The sequence below is a fragment of the Pelophylax lessonae genome, assembly GCF_965119305.1.
Source record: "Pelophylax lessonae genome assembly, chromosome: 7".
Classification (NCBI taxonomy): Eukaryota; Metazoa; Chordata; class Amphibia; order Anura; family Ranidae; genus Pelophylax; species Pelophylax lessonae.
In genome coordinates, this window is record NC_138774.1 from 232626602 (window position 1) to 232653365 (window position 26764).

General features: G+C 45.6%; 1 protein-coding gene across 1 annotated transcript in view; it reads right to left on the bottom strand.

Annotated features, from left to right (window-relative positions):
* Positions 1-26764, bottom strand: part of WNK3 (WNK lysine deficient protein kinase 3) — a 255126-nt gene that overhangs the window by 144741 nt on the left and 83621 nt on the right. Inside the window, exons 4-8 of the mRNA XM_082264431.1 lie at positions 18542-18762; positions 17135-17292; positions 7826-7914; positions 4927-5146; positions 2090-2381 (exon numbers count right to left, since the gene is read on the bottom strand). Coding sequence (XP_082120557.1) covers positions 2090-2381; positions 4927-5146; positions 7826-7914; positions 17135-17292; positions 18542-18762 — 980 coding nt within the window. The remainder of the gene's footprint in view (positions 1-2089; positions 2382-4926; positions 5147-7825; positions 7915-17134; positions 17293-18541; positions 18763-26764) is intronic.

A 26764-nucleotide genomic window follows, 5' to 3' on the forward strand; every position in this document is an offset into this window, starting at 1 on the left:
GTGATATACTGATGAAAAGTGGGTGTGGTATATAAAAAAAGTGATAAAAATCATAAAAAATATATGTTGAAAATATATAAAAATATATAAATATATATAAACACCTATATAAATCTGTAGGAGGAATGGCATAAACAACTTTAAATCACTGTAAAAACTAGCAGCAGATGTATAGAGACAACCATAAATTATAGCAGCATTAATCAAAGTAATATAAGAACCAATAGATCATAAACATTTGAAACAAAAATGGATTATGAGTCCATAAATATAAGGTGCAAACAAAGTGACTTCAGTGCAGGTGCATTCAAATGCTGTTTTGAGGGTGCCCGGATTCCAGTGACCACTCTGTGCTCCCCGCACCCTTAGGACCACACTCACCGACAATAATCACCCCTGCAGGGGTATCAGGCCTTGGAAATATTGCCACTGTATCCCCTCTGCTCTCCCTGGGTGGTCTTATAAGTAGGGGTATGGTCCCGACCTGCCCGAGTCCTCTGTCGCACTGTCCTTGGAAACTGGGGTATCCTCGGGTATGTGGGAAATAAGGCTCACATAGGGTAGTACCGTTTAACAAGGCTTTATTAGTATAAAAAAAGGGTACTCACAAACATAAAGAGTCAATCGGCAGGTATACAACTATTGCGGTCGCGCACTTCCGGGACGCCGTGCGTTCCACAGACCGGAAGTGCGTTCCACCAGGCGGATGTGACGCGATGACGCTCTACGCGTTTCGTCAGAATGACGTCTTCAGGACTCCTGAAGACGTCATTCTGACGAAACGCGTAGAGCGTCATCGCGTCACATCCGCCTGGTGGAACGCACTTCCGGTCTGTGGAACGCACGGCGTCCCGGAAGTGCGCGACCGCAATAGTTGTATACCTGCCGATTGACTCTTTATGTTTGTGAGTACCCTTTTTTTATACTAATAAAGCCTTGTTAAACGGTACTACCCTATGTGAGCCTTATTTCCCACATACCCGAGGATACCCCAGTTTCCAAGGACAGTGCGACAGAGGACTCGGGCAGGTCGGGACCATACCCCTACTTATAAGACCACCCAGGGAGAGCAGAGGGGATACAGTGGCAATATTTCCAAGGCCTGATACCCCTGCAGGGGTGATTATTGTCGGTGAGTGTGGTCCTAAGGGTGCGGGGAGCACAGAGTGGTCACTGGAATCCGGGCACCCTCAAAACAGCATTTGAATGCACCTGCACTGAAGTCACTTTGTTTGCACCTTATATTTATGGACTCATAATCCATTTTTGTTTCAAATGTTTATGATCTATTGGTTCTTATATTACTTTGATTAATGCTGCTATAATTTATGGTTGTCTCTATACATCTGCTGCTAGTTTTTACAGTGATTTAAAGTTGTTTATGCCATTCCTCCTACAGATTTATATAGGTGTTTATATATATTTATATATTTTTATATATTTTCAACATATATTTTTTATGATTTTTATCACTTTTTTTATATACCACACCCACTTTTCATCAGTATATCACTATTTACATATTTATATTTATATTTCTATTTGTGTTGGCATATGGTTACTTTAAGTGGATTGATAGTGTGATTGTTTACCCTAAAGGGGTCACTTATCACGGATTTATTGATTTATAATACACATAGCACAGGATCATTGCACTTAGCACTTTACGAGTCCAACACTATTTATTACATTTAAGATTGTTTATTTTGCACTTTACACTTGTGGAGATGTGTATGGAGGATTAAGTATACAGAAGATTTGGTATATTGGCAGCGCCATACACCTGCTTGGAGTTTTTATAATAGTAGCTGTGAGTTTGTTTACTTTTTTTGGAACGCTGCCCGGTAACTTCTGGCAAAAGTTCACGCCCATCTGATTCTTAAGTTTAGCTCTCAACTTTTAACTTTAGATGTCAATGACGCACAACAAAAAAAATAGTGCGGAAACGATTTTTCAAATGACATCCATTAGGACAGTGCCACAGAAATACCTTAGATGTGACTTCAGGTGCGATTTATAAATCACACCGGTGTAAACGGGGCTTCAAAAAAACCCCACAGCAATCAAACACTGAGCATTCATTTCATACCTGTGACTGAGGAGCACTGTTGATACTGCTGTTGTTGCAGTTGCTGACGTACATGTTGATCCACCTCTGTCTCCTCACTCTCATTAATGCCTGGCTGTGTAAAGCTAGCAGTAACAGAGGTGCCAGATTGGAGAGAAGGAGCCCCAGAAGATCTGCTCTGTGAATCACGGCGTTCTTCTAACTGTCCCGATAGCAACTTCCTTTCCCTTGTCTTCTTTAATAAGGACACTCGATCCCGTATGGATTTGGCCACAGCTTTACTGTCACTTTCATTGAAAAATCCAGATTTCACCTATAAAAAAAAAGGAAAAAAAAAAAAAAACAGAATACTTCATAAGTAACATTTAGCAGCAACATTTTCTCAGTGAAGCATTTTGAAACAAGCACTGGCAGAGCTCCAAATGAATGGCCCTTTAAATTAAAATGGCGTGGCCAAAAGTACCAAAGTTAACACAAGTGCTGAATGAAATGAAACCATCTTGTCATAGCTGTGTTAGTCTTCAGATCAATGCCAGAACCACCACACTAGGCATAGTTTGCACATAGAGTTTTGACTTCCAAATCAAGATTAATGCTGAACTCAAGGAAAAAACACTACATTCACAGATAAAGTATATACGTGGGGGCTTCTATTTTTTTTCTTCCCTGCCAAAGTATTTCTACCCATCAAGTTCTAAAATCTATAGTGTTTTGCCACTCAGCACAGTCCTGTCCAAAAGAGCAGGGGCCACCCGCCTAATATTGAGAAAGCAGATCTCTGAAGGTATGCTGTGGTATCTGCCACCATAGCAGATCCTTTAAGTCTTGTAAGTTGGGAGGTGGGGCCTCCATGGGTGGGACTTGTTTTTTCCAGCACATCCCACACGTTAAAACAGATTGAGATCTGGAGAATTTGGAGTCAAAGTAAACACCTCACACTCATCATTGTGTTCCTCAAACAATTTTTACACCTTTTTTGCAATGTGACAGGGCACATTATCCTGCCCAATGAGGCCACTGCAATCAGGGAATTCCATTTCCATGAAAGGGTGTACTTGGTTAGCAACAAGATTTAGGTAGGCGCTCCATGTTAGTTATATCCACATGAATGGCAGGATCCAAGGTTTACCAGCAGAACATTGCCCAAGGCATCACACTGCATCCTGGTGACATCCCAAGTGAGTGACAGGCGCACCCGGCCATCTACATGATGAAAAAGTAATCAGACCAGGCCACCTTCCATTGCTCCATGGTCCAGTTCTGAAGCTCACGGGCCCATTGTAGGTCCTTTTGGCTGGGGACAGGGGTTAGCATGAGCATCCTGACATGTCTGCGGCTATGCAGCCTCCTACACAACAAACGGCAATGCCCATTTTTTCTGCTTTCAACACATCAATTTCAGGGACATGTTAACTTGCTGCCCAATATATCCCATTGACTTTCAGATGTCATTGTAACAAAATAATCCATGTTCTTCACTTAAAGGGTCAGTGGTCATAAAGGTATAGCGGATTGGTGTACAGATCTTGTCCCTCCCCCAGCTGATGACTAAACAGTTAAGGAGAAGCAACTGACTGAGGATATTTATACTTGTATCAGTCTTCTTCTCTCATCTTTTTTTACTGTAAGCATACAGTAATATATAACATGGTACAAAAATCTGACTGAAAATATAAAACATACTGAGTCTATACATTAAAATGATAGAAGTACCAAAAGCAGGTACACATGGGATCAATCTGCGTAGAATATCATCGAACACTGTAGCTAGTGCCATTCCCATAATTTTCATGTTTTTTTAAGTAGATATAACAGATGCTGTAGGAAGTCGAAAAGTGGGAGACAGCGGAAAAAAAGGGGAGGAGGGTATGACATGAAGGGGAGCAGGCAGCAAGGAGTTAGGGGAGGGGAGGGTAGCACTGACAGAGGAAGGTGAATGGAATCTCCATCCTCCCCTGACAACCCACCAAAGGTCCCCCGCTGTCGGCTGACGTCACAGAGCTGGTCCAGGACGGGCAAGATCTCAACAATATGGTCGGGATCTGCCCACATACCTGGACCGGCACCTGGCTCACTATCTGAGCGAGCCGCTGAGAGCCTGAGCAAGCCACTCCCACCCCCTGCAGAGCCCAGCACTCCAGGGAGCGTAGGGGGGCAGATCAGCGAGCTGGTGACAAGGTCACCAGCTCTCTGCTCAGGGAGCACTGAGAACCGAGTAAAGGGCGATGTTTGATCGCTTGGGTCTCAGTCTTAGAGCCAGCGGGGAACAGATGAAGCATTGGACCGATGCTCATCCACATTAAGTATGATTTAAAAAGTTCCAATACTTCTCTTTTAAGGAACACAGAGCTGCATTAATTTGTATCTTTTACAACTGCCTGGAGTTCAGCTTTAAGCTCTACTCTTTGTCAAAGCTCCAGAAGGAAATGGAGGTTCTGAAAATTTGCTTAATTTCCAGCAGCTTCACTTATTTAGTAGGCATTTACTCAACGCAACCTTAACCTTTCATTTTTTACCAAAAAAAAAAGCTAGTTATTACATCGTGTTCATGTGCACTAAAATTAACATGAGTGCATTTTTACTGCAATTATAGACTTGATATACAGTAGCACAATTATCGAGTTGCATATAAAACTACAACTATCACCGTTTTATTCTACAGGGCGTCTGCTTTCAGAAAATATATCATGTTGAGGGGGGTTTTAACTAATTGTCAGGCCTAAAATATGAAATTCAACATGTGCGCGCCAGATGAAGAATACATATGGCTCCAGCAGTAACAAGGTTCATGTAATCATGCCAATAAAACTAAAAAGCCACAAATGAAATAATGGACAATTGCAGTCAGAAGATCTCACCATTTCAAAAGCCACTTCGTCAGGATTGTCGGCATCCAAGTTAAAGCTGAATTCTATAGCTTCATTGTCTTTATGTTTCCCTTTGAGCTTTTTGGGATCTTCCACCCAGAGTCTCAAAGCTAAAGAGGCGTTTATGCCATCATCTTCCTCTGCCAGTTCCACCCGCAGCCCGGTGTCTTCAGCAAAAAAGGCATGATTTAAGAGGTCCTTGATAGACAACCTAGACCATGAGAAACACAGGGGCAAATTGCTCACTTGCACAAAGTCAATATATATAAGAGGGCATTGAAAGACTAAATCAGGGATGTTAAAAAAAAACATGGATTAAAGAAAAGGTGAACTGCTCACAGAAAATCAATTACTGTAGTGTACTGCAAATAAAGTGCAACTACTCTCAAAAATGTCTGACCGTAGTGGGCCATGCGTCAATTATGGCTTACATCCAATTCTGTACAGAAGCCAGCAGTGGGATCTATCCTCTTACACCAAAGCACAGCTGTGCAGCCAAACTCCCATTGTCATGGTCCTAATGCTGGCCATATACTATATGAAAAATCGTTCAAACTCATTTTCAAAAAACAAACAATCGGCCGTGAGAGAGAACGATTGTGCCATCATGTAATGACCAGTAAATCGTTCAATGGACATAAATAAATCATTTTTTTTGTTTGTTTTTTCACATATGCCTAGTGCAAACAGTTTGGCTGAGAAACACATTAACCTTACAATTTATCGTTCATTCGGCAGAAAATTTCCAAACTTGTCCTTCGTTATTTCGACTCAAACACGTCACAACAGATTACTGATTTGTGCTTATTAACTGGGCGAAAAACTAAAGAACTGTCCAAATGACTGAATTTCAGCCGATTTTTTGTATATTGTATGGCCAGCATTAGTCTCTGTACAATTAAGTAGAGAATCCATTAGATGCACGTCAGTAAAAAAAAAACAATCTACTCATTTTCAATGTTCGTATGTTATTTCAATGACAAACACCAAGTTCTATGTCTGCCTAAACTCAAAACATACTACTAAGCATCCACCACCTGAAAACCTAATATTGACCCAAAGGCAAAACTTTCTTTTATTTCTGGATAGAGGGGAGAGGAATAAGAACACCTGTCAGGTGTTTAATGCAGTCTGTGCCCCTCACTCTCTCTATTTGTCATGTTTACAGTTATCAATGAATAAGGAAAGAAAATTCCAACTTTTGGGTTGTTGCCAAAACAGGAAAATAGGGGAAATCTTCTAATAGGGACGCTAGTTCTGGTGTCTCTGACGACAACTAGGGATTCTTTCACTATGGAGGGTTTTCCCATCACTTTATCAGAACGCAAGGTATTTTGTGATTGGACAAGGGGAGACTGATGTTCATCTAGACCTCCAATCACAGAACACCTTGCTTTTCCTGAAAAGAATGCAAGACAGTTGCTGAATGGATGCCTGAATGGATGGCTGCAGCCTACACACACTTCATTAGTGCAAATGTATTTTTACAAAGCACATGTCCAAAAATATTGTTTTGGGCCAGAGTAGAACTTAAGGAAAGAACAAAAGGTGTATCACATTGAAATCACCTTGGCAGGCATACACAAGGGAAGAGCTTAAATTGGATCTCTCAGTGACCCATCAAGTCTGCATTAATAAACTTCTGCTTTGCCACAACATACAGCAACAGTACCAGTTTTCAAAAAGCTGAACTATGAAAAAGTGGAACTAAACCCTCCTATCCTTTACAGCAAAGAAAGCTGCCATCTTAGCCTGTTTGCCCTGCAGCTGCCATGGTGCTTCACATGTGATCCGTTCTGACACCAGGCATCTGCTGGCTTGACAGTTTGTTTGAGAGCTAAGCACACCAGTAACTTTAAAGTGATTGTAAAGTCTTTTTTTTAATATAAATATTAACATGTTATACTTACCTGCTCTGAGCAATGGAATCGAGCAGAACAATTCCCATCATGCCTTGTCATGTCTGTGAATGACAGAGTTTTACAATGCCTCATGGGATGTGCATTTCCGCAACAGCTGGAGGGCCGTAGTTTGAGGATCCCTGCTATAGGGGCACAACTGCAGCTTCACTCCAGAGCCACACAGCTTCCATTCATAGACACAAACAGCGCGTTTCAGCTGGTCCCCTGCTCCCTCGTCACAACAGCTCTTGCTGCTCTCAGCCAAGCCTGTGAGAGTGGAAAGAAGGGGGCGAGCCGCTATAGATGGCCACAGCACCAGATCTATATCTAGACAGGACTTGGGGGGGGAGATACCACTACCTAAACATTTTTTACCGAACGCGAGAAATACGTAAAAAATGTTTAGGGCTTAGAATCACTAACAGTCATCATTGAAAACATGCCTTGAATGTAATTGTTTTGGGAAACAGTTAAGCTGGTGGGTTTAGTTCCGCTTTAAAGCGGTCATTGTGCTTCATTCAAATGACTATGCCTAAGGGAAACATCAGTTTGTTGCAGCTCTGAGGAAGGGGGCACGTCCCCCGAAACGCATCAACCTACCAACTTTGACATCCATGGTCAGATGGCTTCGCCCTATGGCTGGAGTTATTTTATATCCCTGTTCTATTTTATGTTAGCGAGTAGGTTTTTGACTTTTCAATATAATAAAAAGTGGTTGTGGGAATGGACTAGACGTCTGTGTTTTCACATAACCTCTTAATTTCTCTTTATTTAAATGCTGCCTTTAACCTCTTGAAAAATGTCTACTTTAAAATAAATAAGTGTCCAATTTTCTAAGACCAAAGTCCACACTTTAGATCATGCATCAAACTAGCAAAATGAGACCAATCATGCTGGGAGCTAATTAATCACAAGAATCAGCTTTTCGCTCTGCTTTGTACGTAACCCTTAAGCCACAAATGAAGTGTTTTGTTTGCTCCTTCCCTTACCTTTCTGTCTTATTCTGCCGAATGCAGCTCTCTATAATTTCCTTTACCTCGGGATCAGTCACTTTGTTGAAACTGGCAGGTTTAATACCCTATATGGTCAGCAAAGAAACAATTATTAGGTCTCAAGAGACCATTTTAAGACATTAACAAACTTTTCTCATGAGCCAAATTGTACACATATTGGTTGTAGGCTGGCAATAAGATAAATAAGCAACACCCATAAAAATCCCTCTAACTTGCATAACTTCATAGCCCTTTCTAATGCAAAAAGCAGACCATTTTAAAACTCAACTACACATTTAATGTCCCTGTAAATAGTTTATTTGGGCCAAGCTGGGACAAAGGAACTATTAACTGCCCTAACAGGCATGCTGTATGAACTGTATGTAGCCTCAGCGATATACGCGCTATACAGCGCTGTGTTCTGACAGTGAGACCAGGACTTCCATCCCACACCCAGAACAAAATCAAGTTGGGCCGAGCACTGCTCAGCCATTACCGGAAAGCTTTGCATTCTATGAATGAATACAAAGATTCCTCCGATTGGCTGAGAGATAGGTGGGTGACATCACAATCTCAACTCCAGCCAATCGAAGCTTAGTATTCATTCACAGAAAACAATGCTTCCTGTTAATGGGTGAGCAGCACTCTGCCCAACTCTACTTTGTTCCGGAAATGGGACGGGTAGTCTGTGTCCCACTGCTGGAAAACGGTGCTGTATACTGTGTGTATATCAATAGAACATATGCAGTATTGCGCAACCAATATTATAAGTCCCAATTTATATATACAGTGATACCTCGGTTCACGAACTTAATTTGTGAACTAACTCTGGTCGCGAACCGAATTGGTTGTGAACCGAGGCACATTTTCCCATAGGGTTCAATGTAAATCCGGTTAATCCGTTCTGACTTTTTTTTTTTTTTTTTTTTTGGTTTTTGAAGCACAAAAATATAAAACAAATTACAATTTGTGAGTATCTAGTGACTGGTGAGGGTATTAGCGACTGGTGGGTACCCCAGGTTTTGTACCAGGGAAGTTAGAGGTAGTGTAGGTAAGGAAGAGCAGGTTGTTAATATTATCCCCATAGAGTAGTGGGTAATAATGTCCGACAGGATTGGGGATGCCACTCAGTGCACTTCTTGCGGCATGTATGCGTTCCTTGATGAAACAATCGAGGACGAATACTGCTGTGCAAGATGTGAGCGACTTGTTGCTCTGGAAGCCCACATCGTGGATCTAGAGAACACAGTGACAAGACTGCGTGGCATCTACAACCTGAAAAGGAGCTTGGACATTACCCAGCAGGCGCTGGCAGGGGTCAGCATAGAGGAGGGAGGAATAGAGGAGACGCAAGCAGCAGAGGTACGCAGCTGGGTGACTGTTAGGAATGTTAGGGGGAGGAGAGTCAGGGAGGCCAGTCCTGAGTTGGTAGACCCTAACATGTTTGCTGAGTTGCAGGTTGAGGGGGATATCAACTCAGGGGTGGCAGAGCTGGAGCATGCGCCCTCCCCCAGCTGCCAGGGGAGGGACGGCTCCAGGAAGAAGGGGGGCCGTAACGCAGGAAAGGTTAGACAGGTTGTGGTAGTTGGGGACTCAATTATCAAGAGGACAGAGAGGGAAATCTGTAAAAAAGATCTCGTGAACCGAACAGTTTGTTGTTTACCGGGCGCCCGAGTTCGGCACATCGCAGATCTGGCAGACAGATTGTTGGGCGGGGCTGGGGATGACCCAGCGGTCATGGTGCATGTGGGCACTAATGACAAAGTTAAAGGTAGGTGGAGGATCCTTAAGAACGATTTCAGGGACTTAGGTAATAGATTGAGGAAAAGGACCTCCAAGGTGGTTTTCTCTGAAATACTGCCTGTACCTCGAGCCACACAGGAGAGGCAGAAGGAGCTTAGGGAAGTTAACAAGTGGCTGAGGAATTGGTGTAGGAAGGAGGGGTTTGGGTTCCTGGAGAACTGGGCTGACTTCTCAGTCGGCTACCGGCTCTTTAGTAAGGATGGGCTGCACCTTAATGGGGACGGTACAGCTCTTTTGGGGAGAAAGATGGCCACCGAGTTGGAGGGGCTTTTAAACTAGGAGACGGGGGGGAGGGCTCAGAAGTAGAATCAGTCAGGAGGGAGCAGAGGACTGAAGGCAGTTGTAGGGTCAACAGCGACAGTAGGTCAACAACATCAATTGGCGGGTCTGTGCGGGAGAACAGCAGACCAAACAGAAATAAACAAAACCGCCAATCACGTTTAACTTCCGTAAAACTAAGAGGGGTATATGCTAATGCCAGGAGCCTAGCTAATAAGATGGATGAGTTGGAAATGTTAGTACATGAGGAAGACATAGACCTTGTGGGAATAGCGGAGACTTGGTTCGACCCCTCACATGACTGGCTGGCCAATATCCAAGGGTATTCGGTGTACCGGAAGGACAGGGTTGGTAAAAGAGGGGGAGGGGTATGTCTCTATGTCAAGAACAATATAAAGGTGCTAGAAAGGAGTGACATTACGGATGGGATGAGCATGGATTTAGAATCTGTGTGGGTTGAACTCGATAGGGAAGAAGATAAGGGAAAAGTAGTTGTGGGGGTTTGCTATAGGCCACCTAACCAAGGGGAGGAGGTAGAGCTGGAATTTTTAGCACTAATAGGTAAAGCGGCAAAACTAGGATCAGTCATCATATTGGGGGACTTCAATTATCCCGACATTGACTGGGAAGAGGGGACTGCACACTCGCATAAGGCCCGGCTATTCACGGAAACCTTACAGGATAACTACATGTCGCAGTTGGTGGATTCCCCTACTAGAGAGAATGCTATCCTGGATCTATTGATCACTAATGACCCAGACATAATCTCGGAGGTAGGAATCCAGGACAACCTGGGCTCTAGCGATCACAGGATGATCACATTTAGTGTAAATAACAATATAAAAAGGCAAGTGGGGAACATAAGAACCCTAAACTTCAGAAGGGCAGACTTTCCAAAATTGTACTCATTGATGGAAAGGGTAAACTGGGACCAAACCCTGGGATCACTGACCACAGAGGAAAAATGGGAATGCTTTAGAACAATATTAAGCAAAGGCATCTTGCAGTGCATTCCTATGGGGAATAAATTTAGAAGAGACAAAGCCAAACCTGGCTGGCTAAACCGTAGCGTTAAAAAACTTATTAGGGGAAAAAAATTGGCCTTCAAGAAATATAAATCAGAGGGCACAGTATCGGCCTTCCAGCAATACAAGGAGGAAAATAAGAAGTGTAAACACGAAATCAAGATGGCTAAAATCAACTTTGAGAGACAAATAGCGGAGGATAGTAAAAAAAACCCAAAGAAATTCTTTAAATATATCAACAGCAAAAAAACTAGGGCAGAGCATATTGCACACATAATTAACGATGATGGGAGGATGGTTACAGAGGACACTGAAAAAGCAACCGTGCTGAATTCTTTTTTCTCGTCAGTCTTTACGCAGGAAAAGGAAGGGTACACTGACCATGACTGTATGGTTAGTAGTAATACACAGGACTTGCCACTATGGCTAACAGAGGGGGAAATCAGGGAAAGACTGGATAAACTTAACACAAACAAATCACCAGGCCCGGATGGCGTACATCCGAGAGTGCTCAAGGAACTCAGTATGGTTATATCTAGACCACTGTTCCTGATCTTTGCTGACAGTATTAGGACAGGAGATGTACCAGGGGATTGGAGGAAGGCTAACGTGATTCCGATATTCAAAAAGGGCCAGAGACATATCCCGGGAAATTATAGGCCTGTCAGTCTGACATCAATAATATGTAAACTTTTGGAGGGGATGATAAGGGACTATATCGTAGAGTATGCTAAAGACAACAACATCATCAGTAGTAACCAGCACGGGTTTACAAATGGGCGTTCTTGTCAAACCAATCTCTTAGCATTCTACGAGGAAGTGAGCTGTGAGCTAGATAGGGGGAGACCAGTGGATGTGGTGTACTTGGATTTCGCTAAGGCGTTTGATACAGTTCCCCACAAGCGCTTAATTTATAAAATAAGGTCTGCAGGTATCGACAGCAGGGTTTGCTCTTGGATACGGAATTGGCTAAAAGGCCGTGTCCAAAGGGTGGTAATAAACAGCGCATACTCAGACTGGTCTGAGGTAGTAAGCGGGGTGCCCCAGGGCTCAGTCCTGGGACCAACCTTGTTCAATTTATTCATAAACAGCATTGAGGAAGGGATCAGTAGTTCGTTATCAGTTTTTGTAGATGACACAAAATTGGCCAGGGCAATAACTGCACAGCATGAAGCAGATATCCTACAGAATGACCTGGACAAAATTACGGAGTGGGCAACGACATGGCAAATGAGGTTTAATGTGGAGAAGTGTAAGGTTTTGCACTTGGGGACCAAAAACATAAAAACACAATACACGTTAGGAGGGGAACCCTTGGGGGAATCAAAAATGGAGAAAGATTTGGGAGTCTTAGTTGATGATAGATTAGGCAACAGCATGCAATGCCAAGCGGCAGCTTCCAAAGCCAACAGAATATTAGCATGCATAAAGAAAGGGATGTATTCCAGAGATAAGACTATAATCCTTCCACTTTATAAAACTCTGGTCCGACCGCATCTGGAGTATTCTGTCCAGTTCTGGTCGCCAGTCCTCAGGAGGGATGTGTTGGAGCTGGAGAAAGTCCAGAGAAGGGCAACTAAACTGATTAGGGGGTTGGAGGACCTTACCTATGAAGAGCGGCTGCAATCGCTCGATTTATTTTCCCTGGAGAAAAGACGTCTGAGAGGGGACATGATAGCAATTTATAAATATCTTAATGGGGATCTCAGCTTAGAAGAAAAGCTGTTCATTCGAAGGAATTGCATGAGGACTCGAGGACATACAATGCGATTAGAGGAGAAGCGTTTTAACCTCAGGCAACGTGGGGGGTTCTTTACTGTTAGGGCTACAAGATTGTGGAATTGTCTACCACAAGAGGTGGTTTCTGCGGGTAGTATGGTGACTTTCAAAAGACTCTTAGACTTACATCTCAAGGATCAGGAGATTGAGGGCTATGTTAGATGATTACAGTCACACACACCTACACAGGTTGAACTGGATGGACTATTGTCTTTATTCAACCTCGCCTACTATGTAACTATGTAACAATACACATTAGTACAGTATAGTAATGTATAAAGAGAGAACACTAACCTTGCTTGAGATGACTTCTGGCATGGAGGAAGGCAGGTGGGAGGCTGTGAAAAATACAGTAAGTACAGTATTGTACAGAAGTACTGTACAGTACAGTACTGTATGTGCTAAAAAGCACACCAAAAAGCAAAAAGTGTCTTCACAGTACTTCTTTCTGTGTCTCCTCTTCTCTCCATGATCTTCCTACAGGAAGTCACGACCATGTGACAGCCTGGAAATAGCATTAAAATGGCCACGGCTCCTGTTCGTGAACCGAAGCGGAGTTCGTGAACCGGAGCATATTTTTATGAACTTTTCTGTTCGTGAACCGAGTTGTTCGTGAACAGAAGCGTTTGTGAACCGAGGTATCACCGTATATGAAAATTCCACCATCGTGCAATTCTAAACAGTGTTCAAAAAAATTCATATAATCCAGTGACTACCACCTCTAGCTGGAATAACTGCTCACCTACAAGCAATGACCACACTACAGAGCCCCAATCGCCCGTTTGGGTGTCTCTCTGGATACCACGAGAATACTCCTCTACAAGACGTTCCTGGACCAAACTGGACTCTTCTAGGAATCTCAATCATTTGTGTATGGCCAAAAAAATAAGGGGAAACCATAGTGCTCTCTGCTTTAAATATTTTATTTAAATTATACACAGGGATAAAAAGACTCACATAACAATGTGATACACAAGCATATCATCAGCTTTCCCGGCTAATACATAAACTAAAAAACATCCAGAATAGCGGCTCCTTCCACCTGTACACACTACACTCATTGGTGAGCTTCTTCAGATTCCCCTCCCAGAATCCTCCCCACCTCTCCGGTCAGGTCTCCTCTGCTGCCACTTCCAGCAACGTCTCCTCTATCCTCACCAAGGAGCGTAGTGTGTACAGGTGGAAGGAGTTGCTATTCATGAGGTTTTTCCGTTTATGTATCAGCCGGGAGAGCTGATGATATGCTTGTGTATCACATTATGTGAGTATAGGGCTACACTCGGTCTGGCCTTTGGGCCGGGATATAAAAAGCCCGTAGTGTATGTGCCCCTGGGGTGGCAGCCCAGGGGTGCCTTAATTCTCACTGGTGAGGGGCAGCTCGCCTTGAGTTTTTTCGGCACCATGGTCACTGCACCTACACACTTTTTCAGCACCTGCCTCTTGGGCAAGGCCTTTTGGCTTCGACCAGAGGAATTTTTATTCCGGCCGGAAGGCCTGCCTTTGTTTTTCACTTAGGCACTAATTCACCTCTCCACTTCCCCTTCCCCACCTTTTTGTTTGTGTGTATTTTTCTTTGTAGTGTGTCACTTCACTTTCACTCTTCTTTTCCTGCACGACGAGTACGGTGTGGGTCTCTGGGCCTACCTTGAAAGTCTTGGGAGGGGGTGGACATGGCCTTCTGGCTTAGTTCGCCCTCTCTCATGGGGTCTCCCTTCGGGGGAGCCCCACCCAGTACTTGGGGTGGGCTGTTTCGGCAGTCCCCCTGGAGAATGGGGTTTGCCAGGTTTCGGCCAGGCAAAGCATAGGAAGTACCTCAGTCCCTGTCAGGAGTCTTGCGCCCCGGGGGATCAAGGTATAGGTCCAACCTCTTCGGAGGCCAGACCATTTCGCACACCCTGTGCAGTTTTTGTGTGTTCACGTTTGCGTGTGCGCACTTTTTTATGCACCGGGTGCTAAGTCTTTTTTGAGTGTGATTCACACGCTTCGGGCTAAAAAAAAAAAAAAAAAAAAAAATTATGTGAGTATTTTTATCTGCCTGTAGTTTTGATAACATTTTTTAAAGCAGAAAGCACTGTGGTTTCCCCTTATTTTTTGGCCATACACGAATGATTGAGATTCCTAGAAGAGTCCAGTTTGGTCCAGGAACGTCTTGTAGAGGAGAAGCTTTGTGGTATCCAGGGAGACACATAAACAGGTAATTAGGCTCTGTAGTGGGGTCATTGCTTGGAGGTGAGCAGACATTCCAGCTAGAGAAGGTGGTTCACTGAAGTCACTGGATTATATTACTTTTTTGAACACTATTTAGAATCGCACAACGGTGGAATTTTCATATACATTAATTGGGACTTATAATATTGGTTGCACTACACTGGATATGTTATATTGATATTTATTTAGAGTCACAGTGCTGGCAGAAATCCCAATTTACAATTGTTTTTGTTCAACTAGTGAGTGGTTAATACCGTTTGCACACAATTTGTTTTATTGCGTTGATCACACACTGATTTTGTTGTAATCAGTATTAGTTTGCATATAGATTATTTTCATTGGGTCTAATAATATTGCGCCGATTATATATTGTGTTTATATAGTATACTGTGTGTAGCCGAGTCTACATATAGCTAATACAGCACCCAGCAGGCGCACCTGTTAGTGCAGTAAATAGTTTGGCCCAGCTTAGCCTAAATTCAATATTTAAACACTTCAGCTTCAGAAAATGTACCCCCCTTCACGACCAGGTCAATTTTTTGCAATATGGTGTTTTTTAGTCCAGGCTTTGGAAAGTACTGTAAGTATATGGCCCATGCCATTGAAAGGGCATTATTTAACTTTGGTTCAAGCTGCACAGTTAGTTTTTATTTACGGCCACCCCTTACCTGCTTAGGCAGTTTTTTTTTGTAAAGGTGAACTAACACTAACAAAATGCTGGGAAATACTGCAGGATAAGTCTTTGTAACCCAGGGCTACAAAGTACTGGCTAGCAACCCCTCAAACTGACAACTTGGCATGTTTAAAAGCTTATCTAGCATAAGTCATTCATACTTATCATGCCAATACAACAATTAAAAATAAGAAGCATTTAAACATTTATCTTGTCAAAGTAATTTCCATTTAAAGATAAGATTATTCTAATTCGGTACATTCACCGTACCTACTATGCAGCAGTGAGATTGTACAAAATGGGGAAGTTGCCAAATCTATTTTAAATGCTATAAAGAACCGGCCGATAAAAAGTCTTGGATGTGTACTGAGGAGTGCCAGGTACAAAAGTTAATCTCACCTGAAGGACTTTTTGAAACATTTAATGGCTAAGTGTATCAAATACAGTCAATGAGTTTCAGGGGGGAAAAAAACCTCTACCTTCTTTAGGGTTTGACCTGTGAATGTTTATAAAATCACAACAGAATGCACTAAGTGTCCTGTATTAAGGCTTGATGCCTTTAGTGCCATCAGCAGACACTAGTCTTCATCAAACCTTAACACAGGTCCCTTAGTGCAGAGGTCCCCAACCCCCAGACTGCTGATGGTCGGTGGCCTGCTGGGGGTCGGTGGCGGATAAGTGAGCACAACCTGCACTGCCAGCGTCCAACCACCACAGGGCACCTGCTCCCCTTCTAACACCACTCTCTGCCTGGACAATTCACTCACAGTGCCCACAACCGCTGCTATAACACAAAACACGGTGCCCGACTGCCCAGTCTACTGCACCTGACAGCGATAGGTCTCCGTCGAGTCCGCCACAGCTTGACAGATGCTCCTGCTCACATCTTGAGACTTCCAGTGAATTCACGTCACGTGGAATTGTTCTCTATTCAGGATTTACCCATATAGACACACTCACTCTAGGCACAAAGGTATTGACTGCTGCCAAGCTTGTACAAGGCCTGGAGGCTGCACAGCATCGTAATGGTCGCAGCAGTGAGCAGTCATTCCTTCGCCTATTAGAGAAAATGCAGAAAAGGGATTGGAACTTTTGTACCAGGTGCCCCTCAACACACATCCAAGAATTTTACTGTCTGGCAAACGCTTTCCTTGTCGCTATCAGAGTGGTAGCATCCTAAAATCAGAACAGGGTCCACCCATACTATATTTCAATCACAGATCTGCTTCGCTGAACGAAAAACCATTCTACAGTAGATCCATCAGAGCCAATTTTCACTTCAATCACACACACATCCTGCCTTGCTGGAGAAGCCTGATAAAGTTTAGAAAACCATCAATGAAATTGCAGGCTTTAACTTGTAAACAAAAAGGTATAAAACCAAGAGCGATATTATAAAGGCACTTTGACAGCAGTGGTGAAAATAGTCGATCACATTCAGGCTCTTTTAAGAGTGCGCTGCATCAGAGGGAAACAAAAGCAAGAACGACATTATAGATTTAAGGCAGAAAGCAAAACCATGTTAGAAAGCGGACGTACGCTGGTTACTTTGCGGTAGATCTGAGCGGCATTCTGGCATTCAGAGTATGGGTATTCTGAGGTAGCCATTTCCAGCATGCACATGCCAAATGCATAGACATCCACAGATTCGTCGTAATGCTCCTCATACATTTCTGGGGCCATGAATTCTGGCGTTCCTGGAGAGAAATTATTATAAAATGCATCACCTTCACCTGCAAGCCCACTTTTAATACACAGCTTATTACTGTGAATTCAATAAAGCAACAGCCTAAGCCAGGAGAAAATGAGGAACAAACAGTTCTATCCCCCTCAATGCTATTCAAGCATACAATTAGCCCAAAGCTTCCAGACCACCTTACAGTTCTACATTATTAACTAAACCCCCAGATTTTTGGACATTTTGTCAAAATATAATAGGTACTGATGATAAAAAAGTAAAAAAGCACTATGTTAATTCCATTCTTTAAATTATTTACTAAAACAGGTTATTTTAAACCTTAACAGATCTGTAGGACATGTCACAGGGCAAAGTGCACATATTTTCTAAGCCCTTGCTGCTACAATAAGAGCCTTTTAATTCTCTGTGCAAAAAACATGCTACTTTTAGCCTCCAGCGAACTGCACATTTCATGCTAGGTGAAGGGAGGTGATGTTGCACACGTTAAAGCTCACAATTTTCAAAGTCACGTTTCCAGTAGTAGCATGAATATCAAATTTGCAGAGCTTACAAGGCTTCAAAGTAATTTTCCTAGCAAGTTTGGGTTTAAAGCGATTTTAAACCCCAAAGCAAACATATTGCAACCTACCAATTTTTAGGCCAGCCATAGACAATCTCGGCCAGTTCAGCAGGAACCGGCCGAGATTTGAAGGCTGAATGTACCAAGTTGATTGATCGATCATCTATGACCAGCTTAAGTGAACAGGACATGCAGCCCATGATCCCTAAAAGGAGAACAGGATGCAGCTGTCCTTCCTTGTTTTATGGACACTCTGTGTCAATGGCTTCCAAAAAAATTCAGAATAATTTGCTGAAATATCAGATTAAGATGTTGCAACTAAAAGACTATAGAAAATAAAGAATTTGGAAAGGAAAGGAGAGCAGGGAAGGAAAGGTAAGAGGAAGGGTAGGTAACCGTGTAGGGAAAGAGTAGGGGAAGGGGAGGCAGGTAGTGGTAGATGGAGGAGAGAGGAGGGGGGTAAGACTTGGATGTAGTATACAAATGTTTTGATAAGCCAACTAAAATCTGTGGGTTCAAACCATGGTCTATATTTTTAAAATGGGCCACAAAATTTAAGCGCAGTGTGAAGTAATCTAGCAGTTTCTAGTGGAGAGAGGATTGCAATATTCACTCTCTGTTAAAAACAGAACCCATTATTTATGTAATTGTCTTTACCACGTATCTTACCACATACATGGAGACTTACCAATCACACTCTTTGCAAAAGATGTTCGCATCAAAGTGGCCAGACCGAGGTCTCCAATCTTCACGGAGCCAGTGGGCCCGGTAATAAAGATGTTGTCACATTTTAGATCACGATGGATAATAGGAGGAGTCCGAGTGTGGAGGAATTGAAGCCCTTTCAAAATTTGTCTACACCAACTTCTTAATACTTTGGGCTTCATTACCTTAAAACGTTTCAAGTAACTGCAAAATAAAACAAATAAAAATGTTACTAAACCCCACAAGCATCAATAATACCTCCTTCAGCCTTAAATGTTATCGTAACAAACATTCTCAGAAGCATAAAGTTAAATTGTAGGGGTCTAAATTGCAGGCTGTTACGGTTTAATAAAACATTCTAGATTGCCTGTTCATGAGCCAAAATACATTCCAGGTACCATCAAATGAAAACATGCAAAGTTTTTAAAGTTTTTCTTCTTTAAAAATCAGCCACAGCCCGAGTAGAAAAGTCTGTTTCTTGCCAGCATGCTGCATAGTCCGACCCTTTAGCTCTGTGGAGAAGCACTGCAGTAGTCCTACACAACACATTGTTAGGACAGAGCCAGAGCTCTCCAATCAGCAGGGAGCTTCCCCAATTGCAGAGCTATTTGTTTGATTTGGTAGGAGGGGGGAACGTGTTAACCTCTGTATTGAGATCACTGCTTCCCAAAGGAGAGCAAGGGCCCCCACCCTCCAGCTGTTGGCAGGCTTATCTACTCAGGCTGTGGCTGCTTTAAAAAGAAAAAAAAAAAAGAGACATAAACCACTTTCTTACCGTGCTATAGCTGAAGGACAGCTACAACACGGCTGTTGTTCCAGGAGAGTGCAATGGACGTCCTCTTGGAATCATGCCCCCCCATGCGCCAATCCTTTGGACACAGCTGATCATAAATCGGGGTAAAGGGCCAATCACAGCTGCCTTTTACCAGATCATTCGCTGTGTCCAATCACAGCTGACCATAATGTAAACAGACTTGCCGGTTATCTGCAGTACTTTCCAGTCACAGTGTGAGGAAAGCACAGCTGGTAACAAACTAGTGTCACAGGGGACATGTACACAGATAATAGTGCAGCCCCATCAGTGAAGGAGAAAAAAAACGGATTTTTTGTAAAATTTTACCGTAAAATTCCTTTCTCTGAGTCCTCCGACAGTCGCCGCCCCCTCACAAGTCTTCACCAATGGGTATTGACCTTTTCTCCGTAGGAGTAGCTAGGCAACAAGAATTGTTAATACAAAGCTTTTAACATAGACACACCCCTAGGGGCTGTCCCCTCAGTCAATACCTCCCTGCACCAGCATTCCCAACTCAGTTTGGTAGCATAGCAGTAAGAGTACACAAAAACCCCAAAAGAGGGGCGGGGGGCGGCGGCTGTCGGAGGACTCAGAGAAAGGAATTTTACGGTAAGATCTTACAAAAATTACGTTTTCTCTCCTCCGACAGTCGCCGCCCCCTCACAAGTTTTCACCAATGGGATGTCCCAAAGCAGTGTAGACATGAGGGGTGGGAGACGCAACCGTAGAAAGGCAATGCAGTACCCACATCAGAGAAAGGAACCTTACCACAGTAAGAGAACCAACTGGGCAACAGGAAAAAACGTGCTCAACAGGAGCAACAACCCAGGAAAAACAAGTAACCCAGGGGTAAAAACACCCCAACAACCAAGGGCCCATGAAAACAAGGGTCCCTAGGAAACTGCCGCACTGAGAATTTTACGGCCAAAGGAGGCATCAGCCGATGCCTGAACATCCACCTTATAGAATTTTGAGAAGGTGTGAACGGACGACCAAGTCGCTGCCTTACACACCTGGGCCACAGAAGCCTGATGCCGGAAAGCCCAAGACGTACTCAAAGACCTGGTAGAGTGCGCCTTCACAGGGAAGGGAGGAACCTTCCCCTTCAAGGCATAGGCTTGTTCAATGATCTGTCTGATCCATTTGGCGATGGTCGCAGCAGACGCCGCCATGCCCTTCCGAGATCCCTCAGGAAGGACAAAGAGGGAATCCGACTTGCGAAAAGATTTAGTGGACGACAGGTAAACTCCGATCGCCCGGACAACATCCAAGGAATGTAAGGCAACCTCCTTCGGATGCTTAGGCTTCGCGCAGAGTGAAGGCAAGACAATGTCTTCATTCAGGTGAAATTCCGATATCCTTTTCGGAAGAAAAGATGGGTTAGGCCGCAGGACCACCTTATCCTTGTGGACCACCAGGTAGGGAGAATTGCAGGACAAAGCTGCCAGCTCCGACACCCTGCAAGCCGAAGTGATCGCCACCAAAAAGGCAACCTTCTTGGACAACAGAGACAACGAGATCTCCCTGATCTTTTCGAAGGGAGCCTGTTGCAACACGGACAGAACCAAGTTCAAGTCCCATGGAGGTAAAGGGTCCCTCCTAGGAGGGGCCAAGTGTCACACCCCCTGAACAAAGGTGCTAACCAATGAATTAGACGCCACAGGGCGTTGAAAAAGAACGGCCAGCGCAGAAATCTGACCCTTAATCGTGGCCAGCGCCAAACGCTGGTCCACCCCAGTTTGGAGGAAAGCCAACACTCTCGACACCGAGTACGAGCGAGGGGAATACCCCCTGGACTCACACCAGGCAAAGTATGCTTTCCAAGTACGGTAGTAGATTTTACCCGAAGAGGCTTTCCTAGCCTTGATCAAAGTGGGGATGACCTCAGGGGAGAGACCCCTATCCTTCAGGACCTGGCTTTCAACAGCCAGGCCGTTAAAGCCAGCGACTAAAGCAGGATGGAATATCGGCCCTTGAGACAGGAGATCTTCTCGAAATGGCAGACGCCACGGAACGTCGACCGCCAGATTTACGAGGTCTGCGTACCAGGACCGGCGAGGCCAGTCCGGCGCCACCAGAATCACCGTGTGCGGTTCCGAGGCTAACCTGCGAAGAAGCCTGGACAGCAGCTGAATCGGTGGAAAGGCATACAGCAGACGATACTGATGCCAGGGTGCCACTAACGCGTCTGAGGCGTCTGCCCGAGGATCGCGCGTCCTTGCCACGAACCTTTCCACCTTGTTGTTCAGACGAGACGCGAACAGGTCCACATCTGGGGAACCCCACTTCACGCACAACATCTGGAAGACATCTGGGTGAAGGGACCATTCTCCTTGGTCCAGGGTCTGGCGAATCAGATAATCCGCCTGCCAGTTCTCCACCCCCGGAATGTGAACTGCCATTATCGCCGGGACGTGCGTCTCGGCCCAAGACAGAATGTCGGCTACTTCCCGAGCCGCTCGGGCACTCCTGGTGCCCCCTTGGTGGTTGATGTAAGCCACCGCGGTGGCATTGTCCGTCTGAACCCGAACCAGACGGCCCCGAAGCCGGTCCGTCCATCTCAGAAGGCAAAGCTTTATCGCTCTCAATTCCAGAATGTTGATCGGAAGGGAGGACTCCTCCTCCGACAAAGTTCCCTGGGCGGACAGAACGCCCAGAACACCACCCCAGCCCGACAGGCTGGCATCCGTGGTGAGCACCGTCCATGACAATGGACGAAAAGACTTGCCCCCCGACACCGCCGGGGACTGGAGCCACCACAGAAGATCCCTTCTGGTGTCTTGGCTCAACGAGATCCGCAGATCCAGGGATTGCGGACGCCCGTCCCACTCAGTCAGAATCTCCGCCTGGAGACCCCGCGTGTGAAACTGGGCAAAGGGGATTGCCTCGAAAGACGAGACCATTAGACCCAGACATCTCATGCATGTCCGGAGAGACGAGCGCCGGTTGTCCCTGAGGGACCTGACCTCGTCCTGAAGAGTCCAAAGCTTGTCTTCCGGTAGGAAAACCTTCGCTTGGACAGAGTCCAGAATCATTCCCAGGTAGGGAAGGCGAACCGAAGGACACAGAGTCGACTTCGGAATGTTTAAAGTCCAACCGAACTCCTGCAGAGTCCGCATCGTTGTGGACAGGTCGGTCACCAGGCTCTGACTGGCGTTTGACCTTATCAGGATATCGTCCAGATACCCCAAGACAGCAATGCCCTGTGCTCGCAACATGGCCAGAACCGGCGCCAGCACCTTGGTAAAAACCCGCGGAGCCGAAGCGAGACCGAAAGGTAACGCCACGAATTGGTAATGATCCTCCGCAATGGCGAATCGAAGGTACCTCTGGTGACCCTTGAAAATGGGGATGTGTAGGTACGCATCCTTCAGATCGATGGAGGCCATGAATTCCCCCGGACTCAGGGCAGCCACCACTGAGCGCAGGGATTCCATGCGAAACTTGCGAACTCGCACAAAGCGGTTCAGAGCTTTCAAGTCCAGAATCGGACGCACTTTGCCCTCCTTTCTGGGCACAGTGAACAGATTGGAGTAAAACCCCCGAAACCTGTCCCGATGAGGCACCGGGACCACCACCCCCTGGGCCCGCAGGTCCCGCACCGCCAGGTGCAAATCCTGCAAGCGCTCCGGAGACAGCTGAAGATTTGAGGGAAAAAATCTGCCCGCCGGCCGAGAGAGAAATTCGATCTTGTAACCAGATCGAACGATTTCCTGAACCCACCTATCCCGAACATGGGCCAGCCAAGGTTGTAGGAAACCGCGCAGACGTCCCCCCACCCCAGAAACGGGTGAGGGCGCCCCTTCAGGCGGAAGTGGTATGGGAAGTCGAACCGGACTGGCCGGACTTCTGCTTCGCTGCCCACGGCTTCTTCTGGGAGCCTTGGCCTTTGAAGGGCTTGCCCTTGGACTGTGACCGAAAGGCACGAAAGGACCCCTGAGAGGGCCTAGAGGAGGAATTCCGCTTTCCACGGAAAGACTTATGCTTGAAAGACTGGGGCAGGAGAGTACTCTTGCCCCCCGTAACCCCTTTTATCAGGGTATCCAAAGCCTCGCCAAAAAGGCGAGACCCCGCGTAGGGAAAATCCGCCAGCGTCTTGCGAGAGGATTGGTCGACCGACCAATTCTTCAGCCAAATCAGACGACGGTTCAGTACCGCCACGCTGGACAGGTGTGCGGCCAAGGGAGCTAAATTCAAGTCCGCATCACACAGGTACATGAAACCCTGATGGATCTGGTCCACCATAGCCAACGTGGTAGGCGGAGCGGAATCAGCCGCCAAGGTGCACCTGAGCATCTTGGTCCAATCAGCAACAGCCTGTGCCGCCATAATGGAAGCAAAAATAGGCTTCAGCATAGAACCAGCCACCATATAGGCATGACGGGCAAGAGACTCTATTCTCCTGTCCGTAGGGTCCCGGAAAACCGGGGTATCCTCGGAGGGCACCGCAGTAGCCTTGTTCAGAACGGCCACCGCGTGATCCACCGGAGGCGCCACACACCAACGCTCGTCGGTGGCAGGCGCAAACGGATAAAGTAATTTAAACTTATTTGGCACAGTAAAAGGCTTCTTTAAATTGCACCACTGTTCATTAACCGTATGGTGAAATTCAGCAGGGCAGGGAAAAACCTGCGCTGATTTGCGAGCCCTCTGTGTTCCGAAAGCAGACATCCTAGCAGGAGGAGTAGGCTCATCCTCCAGGTGCAAGGTGTCCTTTATGGAAGCAATCAGCTCATTCATGAGTGCAAGCTCTTCAGGCGAGCCAGGGGGAGAAACATCAACCCCCTCCACCTCAGGCTCTCCCTCAGACCCCACAAGGTCCAAAGATGAGCGGGACCCTGAGAAGGGTACGCCAGCCACATCGCCCTCTGAATCAGAGGAAATGGATAACCTGGCCCTTTTTGCGGATCGTTCAGCCAGCAGCATCTGCACCTGAGACACCAAGGAAGCCACTACAGTGGTCAGATCGATCCCCCTCGGGGGGTGCAGCAGCCCCCTGGTCCCCCACCAGGGCGGGGGGAAACTTGCTATCCTGAGAATACATGCCCCAGTACAGAAAAGTATTAAAGGTACTGGCCCTTTAAAACTACGGCGAGCGCAGCCCACCGCACACTGCTGTATGCACTGACCCCGCAGGGATAGACAAATACTGAGTAAGGATGACAGGACAGAAAGGTAAAAACCTGGAGAGAACACACCAGACTGCTGCCACCGATCGCTGTTCCCGGGGAAAGAGGAAGTGATGCAATGCTGACTGATTGATATAGCCTATGGAAGGCTCCAGCAAAAAGGCCGCTCGGCAGAGGAAAAAAGGCTACAAGAAAATGGCGTCGCCATGTGCATGAGTAGTATCGCCCGCCAAGATGGCGGCGAATGGCGCCAAAACACGGCACGGCATAGAGACAGGGCCGGTCACAGTATACAGGCAAATAAAATGGCGGATCGCCGCAGCGATCGCCGCACACACACGTCTGCACACAAAACTGCACCCAGAGCACATTAAACAGCAGAGCAGAATGGCCCCCCCTCGCAGCCCACAGGCATGCAGCCACACAGGGAACTGACAGGGAGCCCGCAGTTACACAGACATGGAGGGTAATACACAGCCACAGACTGACACCCATACAGAAAAGGTCCCCACACAGAAGGTGCTTACCGTACCAGATGGCGTGGGGAGCCGTCTCCAGCGACAAACCGCTATCAGGGCAGACAGGGAGTGCCGCAGCCAGGGCGCTTGTGGACCGCAGTCACGGCGTCCAGTGAGGTAGCCACCTCACAGGCAGCATCCCTGCAGCGAACAGGGATGGGTCGTTCAATGTGCCAGGGTAAAACCTAAGCTGAACGCTCGATGGCAGGCTGGGGATCCATCTGGCTATCAGCCCTGGGATGCAGGGCGGCCAGTCCGAGACCCAGCTCCGCATGATGATTCTTCATCAGAAGATTCCTAAACTAAGGCTGACAAAATAACAGCTAGCAAGGAAAAGAGAAAAATACTTGAAATAAAATCAAAGAAAGGATAGAAGGCTGAGACTGAGCCCCAGCACAGGATAGCCAGCTACTCCTAAGCTAGGCAAAGTCAAACTGAGTTGGGAATGCTGGTGCAGGGAGGTATTGACTGAGGGGACAGCCCCTAGGGGTGTGTCTATGTTAAAAGCTTTGTATTAACAATTCTTGTTGCCTAGCTACTCCTACAGAGCAAAGGTCAATACCCATTGGTGAAGACTTGTGAGGGGGCGGCGACTGTTGGAGGATGTAAGAGAAATGACTTATTTGCTAGTAGCGATCGGGAGCTTTCCTCCAGCCGCCGGTAATTGTGCCGGGAGCGTGTTCTCGGCACAGCTGTATTTACACTAATTCACGCAATTATGCAGCCACTCAGTGCCAAAGCCCACCCGCCGAGAGGCCACATATTTGCATGCGGCCAGAGCCAAGGGGTTAAATTAAATCAATAGGGCATTATGCACTGTAGCCAACTAAGAATAATACTACACACAGGGATAATGCAGTATTTCATTCTCTGACAAAATCTTGAAAAAAAACACTAAAAACAAGTAGCCAGCAAAAAAATTACTAGGAACTAAAAGTGATACCAGCAACGTTTTAGTAAACAAAATTGAAAAACTAAAACAGTGTAACAAGAACAAACACTGTAAAAACAACAGCTACTTGTGTAAGGAACTGAACGATTCAGCTACAATTATCTATAGCTGAAAAAAACCTCTGAAAGGGAATCACACACCAAAATACGATCTCCGCTAAATATTATTATTAACTTTCCCCCCTAGAGGGCCTAACCGTAGAGACTCTGCTATTAAGCCCTTAGGGGTGAAATGCGTCAGAAAGAGGAATTTGTTATGTGACATATGGAACAATAAGATCTTCACTGAGTACTGGAGATCATAACTAAGCATGCAGCTGTTATTATTTGGCTTATATTGTGTAATGCTAGAGGAAACCCTGGAAGAGCCTGCACCTGAGGTGGCATGGAGGTGGCATGGATGGAGCACAACGGAGCCTTAAGCAGGATCACTGTCACAGACTGTAACGTTGTCGCTGCTAATGCTTTAAACAAACAAATATTTGCGGCCAATAAGTGTCAGACTTAGTGGATTAAACACAACATTAAAGCCCAGAGGTGTGGGAGGTTTCTGGCAATTTGCCACTATTTGCTGGATTTAAGGAAGCTGCAAAGGCAGGTGATTTTTTCTCTTAATGCATTCTATAGATTAGGATAAAAAACCTTCTATGTGTAGCAGCCTTCCCAGCTCCCCTAATCCTTACCTGAGCCCCATCTCTCTCCAGCAAGGTCCACGAGTCCCTCAGCCGTCCGGGACTCTCCCTTCTGATTGCTGATACACAGCGGTGGCGCCACTGCTGGCAAAGTATTTTAGCCAATCAGGTAAGAGAGGGTGA